Source organism: Pelobates fuscus, chromosome 1, assembly GCF_036172605.1.
Source record: "Pelobates fuscus isolate aPelFus1 chromosome 1, aPelFus1.pri, whole genome shotgun sequence".
NCBI classification, from domain to species: domain Eukaryota; kingdom Metazoa; phylum Chordata; class Amphibia; order Anura; family Pelobatidae; genus Pelobates; species Pelobates fuscus.
Window position 1 is genome coordinate 32,099,013 of NC_086317.1, and position 13,049 is coordinate 32,112,061.

The following is a 13,049-nucleotide window of genomic DNA, read 5'->3' on the forward strand; positions in this document are numbered from 1 at the left end:
ATAATCCGTATTGTTACCACTTTTTAGTTCTCTTTAACAGCAGCAAATTGAAGGACAGAATAAGAAAATAAAGTGAGGAGCAGGAAGGAATATTTTAAAACCAATATGGGAATATAGGAAAACCGACAGAAAACAGTGAACACAACGCTTTTTAAACATAACAGCCATTGTGACTAATGAGGACTGACCTGTATTTGACTGTTAAACACTGTATCTGTGTGTGAACTACAAATCATGATCATACAAACACTGCACGTACCTTAGGCCACTTCTGTTTAAGAATGACTGCTTTTTTCCCATCAGCTAGAGCTTTCCTACAAATGGGAGAGAGAATAAGGTTATATAACCGTATATATGCATATATATATTTACGTTAAATCTTACAGAATTGCTTTGAAAGGGCACTACATTCAAAGAAAAGAAACAATATTTTCACTATTTAGTAGATAAGCCCAACTGTCCAGAGCATCTGCCTTGCAAATACTTCTCATTGAGCTGCATTGGGAAGTCAGTGATTGGATAATCACAGAATGTCTGGGTTGGGGAAGAATGGGAGGGCTAGAGGCAGCAGACGAGAGATTTACCACCAATGGAAACCAATGCATAAATTAAATGCACGCATCTTTTCATTGGGGGTAAATCTATTACACAGTAACTTAATATTTGGGCAGTGCAATGTCTCTAAGTACAGAGGTGAGTTCTATTTAAGGACCACCATCTTCTCTTGGCGGGTGCTCTTCGGCTTCTAGTACAGCATTGAGGTCTATGAAGGATCCTACGAGACCACATGATACTCCCGAGAGAGACGATTCCCTGCAGCAGTCACTGTGTCAAGAAGTGTCAGGCGGAGGACATTTCAACACAGTCAATACAAGTATTTCATAAAGATTTTAGCTTAATGAAATACTCATTTTTCAAGAGGGGGGTGTGACCGTGCCGCTTTAAAAGTGGTTACTGACTAAACAGCAATGATTAGAAATTTAAACAATTAAAAATACATAGGTGATACATTTGCTGATTGGCAAGTATCCATCCAACTTCATATATACTAAATTATTACACGGATGGGCATGTGATTGACAAGTTAATAACCTAGTTCATAGTCTGGATCATGTTGAGCAAAATGGTATTATCTTAAAGGGACACTATAGTCACCAGCACAACTACAGCTTATTGAATTTGTTCTGGTGAGTAGAATCATTACCTTCAGGCCTTTTGCTGTAAACACTGTCTTTTCAGAGAAAATACAATGTTTACCTTACAGCCTAGTGTTAACTTCACTGGCCACTCCTCAGATAGCTGTTAGAGATCCTTCCTCGGTCATGGCTGCTTAAAATGCATCCAAATATTCAGTGTCTCCTCCATCTGCATGCAGACACTGAACTGTCCTCATAGAGATTCATTGATTAAATTCATCTCTATGAGGAGATGCTGATTGGCCAGGGCTGTGTTTGAATTATGCTGGCTCTGCCCCTGATCTGCCTCTTTGTCAGTCTCAGCCAATCCTATGGGGAAGCATTGTGATTGGCTCAGGCAACAACTTCCGATGATGGCAGTGGGCAGGTCTAAAGGAAACCGTGACAAAGCAGCTCCAGACTTAAATACAAGTAAGATTTCTATATTTAGGGAGGCATGAGGGGTTCTATTGTTCCTGTTACATTTTGTTATGGTCTCATTTGGTATATTCGCCTCTTATTGTAAAGTGCTGCGGAATTAGCTGGCGCTATATAAATAATAACCAATAATAATAATATATAGCACTAAAAGATGTACTTAGCACTTTACAGGTATCATTAGCCTAACAGGGAGATACAATAAATATACACTACTGGGCTACGAGTGGAGCTGGGTAGTGATATCTAGTGGACCACAGGTCAAAGTGTTCTTAAACAGCTTTACTTCTTACAATGAGAGAGCCAGGGAACTGTGGTTATGGTGTTTGGAGTGTTTCTTCAACTACATAAACCAGTAAAGGGTATGTTATGAGATATATATATATATATCCCTGCACTCCTACTCACACTCAGTGTACGTTGGACCGGTGCTCGACAGCACTTGTAGCCATGAAACAAAAATAGTCAGCACTCCCAGGGTTTGTGTAAAAAAATAAAATAAATCAAATTTTACTCCAATAGTCAACGTTTCAGCTCCACTTGAGAGCTTTCATGTGTTGTATGCTGTCCTGATGAAAGCTCCCACGTGGAGCTGAAACATCAACTATTGGAGTAAAATAGTAATTATCTATGATATATCATCTATAATGTGTCACAATTTTACCACATGACAGGAGGCTTAATATTTTGCATAAACTTCCATTGCTTACTCCAATTAGCAGCAAACAATAGAGAAACAAAACACAATTAGATGTAAGGATAAGGTATAATAAGCCCCTCCCACTTAGACACCTCCCCTCTTTCTTTGCTGCTCCATCACAAGTCAGGTCAGAGTATTTTGTTCTTACACGACACCCGCGACTTGACTACTGTAAATTTATGATATTGGTCAAATTACTCTTATTTATGGTTTTATTTACCACTCTTTATTGTTTCCTCTGGTAACTTTTTACACTGAGACTTTGGGGAGGTTTCCACGGGTATTGGTGAGCCCCGTAATTTTATCTTCAACCAATATCTATATACATGTACATACAATGGAACGTAACATGGAGATTACACAGCTCCCCACCAACTTCCAAGCCTTAATTAACATGACTGTGACCGCTTCAGTGGAAAAGGCCCTACCCACAGGCCAATCCCCCTGGCTAAGCTGGAATGGTGAGGGATTTAAGGCAGGCCCCTCTAAAGGCAAAGCCCCATTGAGACGCGAACACCGGTCTCGTGCAGCACCCCAAAGGTCTTCGATGTATCCTCAGACAAGGAACAGGACGTACCCCCTTGCCTCTCCATTCTAGACGAATGGCAGGCAGACGCTTCCGACTCAGAAGATAAACTATGGAAATCCAATCCCCATGTCAGCGAAACATTTCTGCGTGAGCCTCAGACATTGGCGGGTACAAATATCTGGTCAACGCTGATCAGCCTTAAGGGGAGATTTTCCTTGATGCTACAGGGCAATGTATGTTTGACCCAAGAAATATACGGCACCCCCGCTCTGGGCATTGGACACCCTCAGAACACCTCATGCAATTCAGGCTGAGGAAATCTCTAGATAAAGATGTATGGAAGAGGCTATGCTCAGAATGCCCACGGTCCCTCCCTCCCAGATAAAGTAACATTCACACCAGAATTTGATCAGCTTATGCTATCATTTATGGCTAGAGGGGGAAGATGAAAAACAGAGATAAAGGATGGCGCTAAAAATTTGATAATATTATGTTCAAAATATCATATATAAAAGACCAGTGCAGCACACATAAAAACCACCCAAGTGTATAGTCACTTTATAACACTTACTACAACGATAAAACAGAAAAGAGGGCGGTGGTTGCGCACACAATGAATGATATCCTTTGGTCTTAAGTGTAGACCCTTAGGTTCTGTGAATAAAAAGAGCCATCATAGGGCAATACATCTTAGCCACATTAAAAAGTGTAAAAAACTTGGAAAACTCACAATATTTAGAGCCTTTCTGAGTTGGCTCTAAACTTTAAAAGCAGTATGTAGAATCTGGTGCTGGTAGTGCAGTCAGGGTCCCTTGGGAAAAACGCCAACCGCCTCCTTTGTGTGTAAATCAGGAACACCAAATAAATAATAAGTAAATACTTTAATTTTAATACATAAATAAAGCACAACGCGTTTCGACCTAGTCCAATAGGTCTTCCTCAGGTGCATAACACAAATGGACTGACAAATTCTTTATATATCATGCCTAACACATACAATTACTAATCAAATTACTATAAAATATCCCCTTTTTTCTGTATATATGATATTATCAATTTATTATAATCCATTTTTGGTATGTTGGTTTCTATATCCAATTGTGTGTATGTGATTAATTATCTATTATAAACTCTCTTTGGTATATAGGCTTTTAGATCAATATATATATTTTTTAATTATTATTTTTATTCATCTAAATGCTCTTAATTCATTGTAACCATCATAAATATATTAGTGTTTTAATATCTTTTTCCCTCTCTTCTTATACCTCTGTTATATGGACTTTAAACATGGACTTGGAGTGATAGGGGTTTCCTATCCTCCTCACTATCTTTGCATGTAAGCTTAATCGCTTATTCACGCCCCTCTCCGGTACCACGTGACTGGTAGCTGCATCATGTGACCGGAGGAAAGCGAAACCGGAAGGGCACACACATATCGTCCTGGTAATAACGCGCGGCCATCTTGGGAAGGTCGCACGCACTCCTATGGATACTAACAGACGGCGGCCATCTTGGAGGAGGCATAAGCACTAGAATTCTCGCCGGAAACACTCCTTATATGGATTTGAAGGACGGACTTTACAGCTGCCGATATTTTATAGTAATTTGATTAGTAATTGTATGTGTTAGGCATGATATATAAAGAATTTGTCAGTCCATTTGTGTTATGCACCTGAGGAAGACCTATTGGACTAGGTCGAAACGCGTTGTGCTTTATTTATGTATTAAAATTAAAGTATTTACTTATTATTTATTTGGTGATCCTGGTTCCTGATTTACACACAAAGGAGGCGGTTGGCGTTTTTCCCAAGGGACCCTGACTGCACTACCAGCACCAGATTCTACATACTGCTTTTAAAGTTTAGAGCCAACTCAGAAAGGCTCTAAATATTGTGAGTTTTCCAAGTTTTTTACACTTTTTAATGTGGCTAAGATGTATTGCCCTATGATGGCTCTTTTTATTCACAGAACCTAAGGGTCTACACTTAAGACCAAAGGATATCATTCATTGTGTGCGCAACCACCGCCCTCTTTTCTGTTTTATAGAGGGGGAAGATACCCACGTAAAGGGGTTGAACATGGTTTTCGGGTAGCGCATGACAAACTCTTGGACGCAATCGGGCCGCTGGTTTGAGTTATTACACTGGCTGACGAGGCTTGCGCCCAAGCAGAATAGTTTACAGCGGACAATGTGCGTGAATGGGCACACGACACCCGCGATTGGGCCCAATGTTGTTTTTGTTTCTTGGGCAACACAAACGTGGCCCTCTCATGTGAGAGGCGCCGTGCAGCACTCTTCAGGATCGATGTCAAGCTTGCAGATCTGGGGGCCAAGGAACGGGCCCGCAAGCCAGAGGCAAACTTTGACTGAAATATAACTTCCCATTCTAAAATATTTGAGAAAGTACGCTATAGCTTAGTTTATATTTTTCTTCACTTTAACACTCTTAAGAACCAGCATTGAGAGAGATTATTTTTTGCTACGTGCATGTTTCATACATTTACTCTGTGCGAGTGAGCACACACATATAGATAGTTGGTACGTTTGTTCGAGAAGGGCACTCTTCACTGCTTGCTTAAAAACCTTAGCGCGTTTGGGCGTTCTAAGTGGTGCTATACAAAGTGGGCTTAAATGTCGGTCACGCAGTGTAGAACGCCCTGAAGATTTAGTTTGAGCATGGTTAAATCCCTGTTTACATCAAAGAGCCCAGGGTATCAACGGATAACTGTGGCTTCTCTCTACCTGCTGAGGCCATGTTTAGTGGCCCCAGACTTTTCAATAAGCTGTTCGCAACTCTGTACACCACGCTTTAGATAAGCGGTTTGCAACTCTGTAATCCACCATTTAAATAGGCATGTAAATGAATAGGCTTGAATAGATCGTGATGTGAGCAGAGTTAAATCCCTGCTCATACTACTAACCCCAAGTATCAAATGATTACTCTGGCTCAGCTGGGGCCATTTTTAGTAGCCCCAGACTGACAGATGAGCTCTGTGCAGCACTGGAAGTCAACACTGCACCGAGCCCTTTAAATCCATTCTGGAGTGATAATCAGTTTTTCTACGCTGCAGGCTGCTTCAAGGAGACCCTGGTAGGGTCTCCCAGCTTGTCTGCAGTCAATTGTGATCAGTGCTGGGCAGCTGGCAAAGTGTATCACACTATAATTGGCTGGGAACCATGTCTCCATTCAGAACTACACTAAGTCTAATTCTAAACAGTCAGATGGTGGCAACATACCGCCGTCTGTGTTTAATAATAAAAACCAATTTCCAATATCAGAATTGATATTAGCAGTGGGTTACCTTGTGGTTGGTTTTAGAGTTATGGTAAGACTTAGTTAGGTACGGTTACAGTATGTCTAGGATTAGCTGTACGGTTACGATAAGGGTTACTGCTGGGTATGGGTTACCCAGCACGTGTAGTCTCCAACATAACACTGCCTAAACGCATTTGGTGTACCTGTACCTTTTATTTACGATGCTTAGTGCCCCTTTAATAACATTGCAGTAATAGGTTGAACGCGATTTGTTTAAGGATAGCCAAGTGACTTGAATGTAGTGTTTTGCAACAGTGAAGCTTTTTCACGTTTTTCCCATTATTCTACTATTCATACTTTTCTTGTATGTGGTCTTAGCCAAATATTTTGTAAACTCAACCCCCCCAGATATATTTAAAGCAGTAATTTGATAGTATGTAGTAGAAGAGTACAAATATGGAACCAGTTGACCAACTAAATTCTAGAACAGTGTTCATATTACTGCTGGGGCCTTTTAACTTTCTCTCCATCAGAACAAAATAAAGAAAGGCCCCTCATATCTACGAGCATTTACTGTAGTATGTATATTCATAAGTAAATCCCTTTAAAATCATTTTCTAAGATCTGCTGATTGTGCTGACGTAACAAGAACATAATATTCCTCCTATTCAGTTATGCTCTTTATGAAAACATGTGACGGATATATTTATGCCCGGTGCACACATTCTGTGTTCCTCCTAGTCTTAGGCTAAATAATCCAGACAGTGGTCTTTGTTCTGTATGTTGATTTATTCCTCAGACATATATGAAATGTTTGCTCAAAGCCACAAGCCCAATCCAATTTACTTGTAACACGCAATTAAGAATCACTTGCACAGGGGGGCAGGGCCTGACCTGGACAGGGGGGGCGGACGATCCCCCGGACTGGAGACGCGTGTCGGCACCCACAGCTGCACAAGAGCCCAGTAATCTCCTCCCCTCCCCCGCCCCCCGGACCGGTGGGGGTTATCCCAGTCCAAACCCAGATGGCTATCCTGACCTACAGGCTGAGTGGGGAGATACCACGAAGGCTGCTGAACAATACAGCGACCAACCTAAGATGGCGGACGCCACGTGGATCCCCGGCGCCAAAGAGGACAAACAGGGATTCGCGGCTAGGCTGGAGAAGATCTTCCAAGACTTCTGGCACAAACTGGAGGAAAGGATGCACCACCCTGCCCAGACCCAACCAGCTGCCGAACGGTCACACAAGCAACTGCCTGACTTGCGGAACACAAACACGGCTCCTGCAACAAAACGAGCCCCAACATGGTTACTGCACAAGACGCACCAGAACAGAGCAGCAAGAAGGAGGGCACCACTGTCACCCAGCACAGGGACTGTTTACACACCCTCAAGTCATGACACCTGGCTTCGTTTGCAGGTTTCCAGCAAGGCTTAGAGGTCTGTCTTTGTGCTATTGTGCATCCATGCACTCTGACCTGCCAGCATCGGGTGACTGTGGACTTATCCCCCACGACTCTGGCTGCTTCACACATACAGCCTAAGTCCCAGGGCCCCTTTTCTGGCTGACACCCACCCCCTACTAGGCACTTACCGACTTACACCTCCACACTTACTCCCTAAATATCCAAGTGACTTGCTTGAAGCCTCCTGGGGGCATCATGCCATTAACTCTCATGTTGTAACAAGCCTGCTAGCAATTCAAAGTATGCTACCATTAAGGTTTCAATTTATCCTTAGCAGCAAACATGTTAGTTTGTATACCCTGTTTTAATTACTACTCCCAATACATGTCTACTCAATAGTTCTTTCATGCCCTAATTTTAAAATGTGCAGTACCTACAATTGCCATAACACTGTCTCAATCTATATAACAATGTGTTTGTTAATGCTGTTGTGGCAATGATAACTCGCCTGTAATCTTTTGCACGCAAAAATAAAGAAAAAAAAAAGAATCACTTGCACAAGCTGGAAAGCGATATAAACATAGGTTCGCATTCATTTAGCTCATTGTAAACTCTTTGAAAGTGTGTAAAAGACCAGAAATTTAAAGATGGTTCAGCACTCTCTTCTAGAAATACGAGCCATTATGACCCCCAGCTTCACTTTTCGTAAAAGGTGTGTTGGCCCTTTTGATTTTATTTAGATGCTGTATTGTACTGTATTCATTCATTTAGGAAGGTAGTGTACAGGAGTTTATGGGAAAACTTGCAGCTGTAAAGTTCCTGTGAGGGTATCCCAAATGATCATGCTGAAAGTGGGAAGAACTATGGCAAATTTTCAATTCCCCAAAACACATCATTTGGTAGGAAAAAAAAAACCATATCAGATTTGCCCAACCCTGTAGTAAATGCACGGTTTCAGTTTGTATCTGCCTTGATTGTCTGAATACAAGAAATGAACATTTGTGATATAATTTATCTTAATCCACAACCCTTTGTTTTATTCTGGGTGACCATACTCGTGGTTGCGGATTAATAGTGCCACATGCAAGCAGTAGATTCATTATTATACATACCCGAATTTCCCCATTCGAGTGAAGCAGAGCGATCGATTACTGAAGAGAAGATGGTTGTTGGGACTTTGAGAGTGAAGGAGACAAAACAATATATAGATATAATCATATAAAAGAACTGAAAAACATTAATAAGTAATTCAATGACAGCATTGCTCTAAAGGGGTTTATTCACTATAAAATAAGTTGTAATCTTTAAAAGCAACATGCACTTCACACATAACCAGCAACAGCAGTGGGCGCATCTCATCTCACCCTGACTAAAAAGATAAAATCGTACACACAAAAAAAAACCATCATAACCACATGTGCGAACATTTTGTGGTTTGTTTACTAAACTAGAAAAGAAAGTGAACAAGGGAATGTTAAACTTTATGGTACATTTTCCAGTTGCTTACATAATCGGTACGATCCTCTAGATTATAAACTCGTTTGAGCAGGTTTCTCATCAACCTATTGTAACTGTAATATTTTGTAATTGTTTCATTTATTGTTATATTTTCCCCTTTATAATATTGTAAAGCGCTGCACAATAAGTTGGCGCTATATAAATGGCAATAATAATAAGTTTCAAAACTCCTGAATTTGTTGAAACAACAAAGCTAGCTTTTTTTCTTGTAGGTTATATTGCAGAAGGTCTTAATGGTAAGGTATGTCTTTTTGCGGATGATACTAAGATATGTAACAGGGTTGATGTTCCAGGAGGGATAAGCCAAATGGCTAATGATTTAGGTAAACTAGAAAAATGGTCAGAGTTGTGGCAACTGACATTTAATGTGGATAAGTGCAAGATAATGCATCTTGGACGTAAAAACCCAAGGGCAGAGTACAGAATATTTGATAGAGTCCTAACCTCAACATCTGAGGAAAGGGATATTAAGGGGTGATTATTTCTGATGACTTAAAGGTAGGCAGATCAGAATGCTTGGTTGTATAGGGAGAGGCATTAGAAGTAGACAGAGGGAAGTGCTCATGCCATTGTACAGAACACTGGTGAGACCTCACTTAGAAACATAGAATGTGATGGCAGATAACCATTCGGCCCATCTAGTCTGCCCACTTGGAGTATTGTACGCAGTACTGGAGACCGTATCTCCAGAAGGATATTGATACTTTAGAGAGAGTTCAGAGAAGGGCTACTAAACTGGTTCATAGATTGCAGGATAAAACTTACACGTAAAGGTTAGACAGGGGGGGATATGATATAAACATTTAAATACATAAAGATAATCTACACAGTAAAGGAGGAGACTATATTTAAAAGAAGAAAAACTACCACAACAAGAGTACATACAGTGCCTTGCAAAAGTATTCAACCCCCTTGACTTTTTACCTATTTTCAATGTTTTATTAATCTGAATTGAAGGTGATGGATCAGAACACAATAGTCTAAGTTGGTGAAGTGAAATGAGAAATTATATACATAAAACTATTTTTTAGAAATAGAAAACAGAAAATTGGCATGTGCTTATGTATTCACCCACTTTGTTATGAAGCCCATAAAAAGCTCTGGTGCAACCAATTACCTTCAGAAGTCACATAATTGGTAAAATGATGTCCACCTGTGTGCAATCTAAGTGTCACATGATCTGTCATTACATATACACACCTTTTTTGAAAGGCCCCAGAGGCTGCAACACCAACACTTGAGTGGTTTAAGGGGAAACATGCCAATGGGTTGGAATGGCCTAGTCAAAGCCCAGACCTCAATCCAATAGAAAATCTGTGGTCAGACTTAAAGATTGCAGTTCACAAGCGCAAACCATCCAACTTGAAGGAGCTGGAGCACTTTTGCAAGGAGGAATGGGCAAAAATCCCAATTGGTAAGATGTGGCAAGCTCAGAGACTTATCCAAAGGGACTTGGAGCTGTGATTGCAACAAAAGGTGGCTCTACAAAATATTGACTTATTTGTTGTTTGCTTCACAATAAAAAAAAAAAAAAAAAAAAATCAAAGTTGTGGGCATGTTCTGTAAATTAAATGATGCAAATCCTCAAACAATCCATGTTAATTCCAGGTTGTGAGGCAACAAAACACAAAAAATGCCAAGGGGGGTGAATACTTTTGTAAGGCACTGTAGTCTTAAATTAGAGGGGCAAAGGTTTAAAAATAATATCAAGAAGTATTACTTTACTGAGAGGGTAGTAGATTCAGACTATGGTTGAATGGTTATCTGCCGTCACATTCTATGTTTCTATGTTAACTCCTGAGGTTGACTTGGGCTGTGCCAAGCCAAATAGGGACCTAAATCCCGATTTATTTACAATGGTTAACTTTGGTGTATTCTTTTTAGCAGTTTAATTTGCAGTTCGGCAGCTGTCCCTCCTCCAGACATGAATGAATAAAGCCGAATGGATGGGAGTAGAGAGAGGGCAGAAGTTTGGTTTTACCTGTATTGTATTGCTTTAGAATAATTTTCCACTGCCAAATTAAACTGCTCATTTGTAAACGCATTATTTCCCAAAATCTTCATTGTTTCAGCCACCTGAAAGATTGAGAAAAGAACATATTCAATGTTAATGCTTATAAAGTTCCAGATAAGTCATAAGACATTTTTTTGTGCTTGGAAAGAAAATCTGAGTCAGAAATAGGTGAATACATGGAGTAAAACAGGCATTGAGGAAACTTTTGTTTTGAAGCCTGCACTACTAGTTGTAGGATCTAGGTTTGCGTGGCTGCTGTCAATACTGGCAACAATGTGTACTGGAAAGTTCCAGTTTTATATAGGGCGAAATTTGCTGTCATTTAGGGATCAGACGATTGGGCAGATTAGTCAGGGAAGGCAGGATCTTGCCTTTGAGTACCCTGGCCCGAAATCCCAGGATCATAGATTAAAGGTTGCATGCCTGCTATATACAGAGTATAATACTATGTTTATCTGATCTACTTTTTCCCCATGCTGCAGTGATCACTGCTAGATACCCTCAGCATAGCTCGCCCCTTTCATCTCTTAAACAAGTTTGTTATGGAGCGGGTTGTTCCAAAAGAAAAAATAAACCTTAACATGTTTTAATTTACAAATGTTCGGCCTCCCATGAAATAGTCAAGACCAATAAAACCATTGACGGAACAGTCCGGACCTCTAAAACACTTGAGCATGCTGAAATGCTTTATGTGTAAATAGTGTGTCCTCTTGTTTTCATTTTACAAAAAGTGCAGATTTCTAGAGAGAGTTACACTTTTATAAATTAACTTGGTTACACCCTCATGGCTTTACAGCAGACAGGTGGTCCAGTTACTTCCTGGTTTGCTTAGCTCAGTGGAGCTAAACTCAAGAAGCAGCAATTGCCCAGAGCACCTGTCTTGCAAAGATATCTCATTGAGTTGCATTGGCCAGTCTCTGATTGGACAGCCACATACCTACTTGAAAACTAGAATTTAACAAATTTTCAAGGCATTTTGAAATTGGATCCTGCAGAATACACTCCTTAACATATGGCTGCAATATCTCAGCTCCAGACAAAGTTGCAAGAGACATCCAAAATTTCCACACTTGTGTGGTAAAAAAGGGCATTTTCTATGACTCCAGGGGACCTCTAATTGGAAATCATTTACCTTCAATGTAACTAAAACATGAAAGCCAAATTTATGATGTTTATAGAATTCTACTAGAAGTATGGGGAAAACAGAAAATTTGGCAGTTTAAGAATGCATGCACCAAGAATTTTCTCCCGCTTTGGAAGTATGCATTTATGTAAACAAATGTTTTCCAAAATTAAGCACAAAGTAAAAATTAAGGACAAAAATGAATGATTTTCATCTGGAGCACTGCCTCAATTAGCTACCACATAGATAAAACTTAAAGGGACACTATAGTCACCAGAACAACTACAGCTTATTGAACTTGTTCAGGCCTTTTGCTGTAAACACTGCTTGTTTCAGAGAAAATGCAGTGTTTACATTACAGTCTAGTGATAACTTCACTGGCCACTCCTCAGATAGCTGTCCTTCCTGGGTCATGGCTGCCTAAAATGCATCCAAGAATTCAGTATCTCTTCCCTCTGCATGCAGACACTGAACTTTCCTCATAGATGCATTGATTCAATTAATCTCTATGAGGAGATGCTGATTGGCCAGTGCTGAGTTTGAATCATGCTGGCTCTGCCCCTGATCTTTCTCTTTGTCAGTCTCAGTCAATCCTATAGGTAAGCATTGTGATTGGTCAGGCTACCACTTCTGATAATTACAGCAGGCAGTGGGAAGGTCTACAGAAAACAGGGACAAAATAAGCAACTGCAGACTTGAATACAAGTAAGATTTGACTATATTTAGGGAGACATGAGGGGACCAGGGTGGCTAGATGGTGGTTTTAACCCTATAGGGTCAGGAATACATGCTTGTGTTCCTGACCCTATAGTGCTCCTTTAACATTGAATTATTAGTTATCAATAAATAAGCAGAGTCAATTTTATCATTAACGGAATATTTC

General features: G+C 40.3%; 1 protein-coding gene across 1 annotated transcript in view; it reads right to left on the reverse strand.

The window, feature by feature from the left end:
• Positions 1-13,049, reverse strand: part of TTC3 (tetratricopeptide repeat domain 3) — a 100,781-nt gene that overhangs the window by 57,563 nt on the left and 30,169 nt on the right. The window contains exons 9-11 of the mRNA XM_063450279.1: positions 11,011-11,105; positions 8,624-8,686; positions 260-314 (exon numbers count right to left, since the gene is read on the reverse strand). Of these exons, the coding sequence (XP_063306349.1) occupies positions 260-314; positions 8,624-8,686; positions 11,011-11,105 (213 nt within the window). The remainder of the gene's footprint in view (positions 1-259; positions 315-8,623; positions 8,687-11,010; positions 11,106-13,049) is intronic.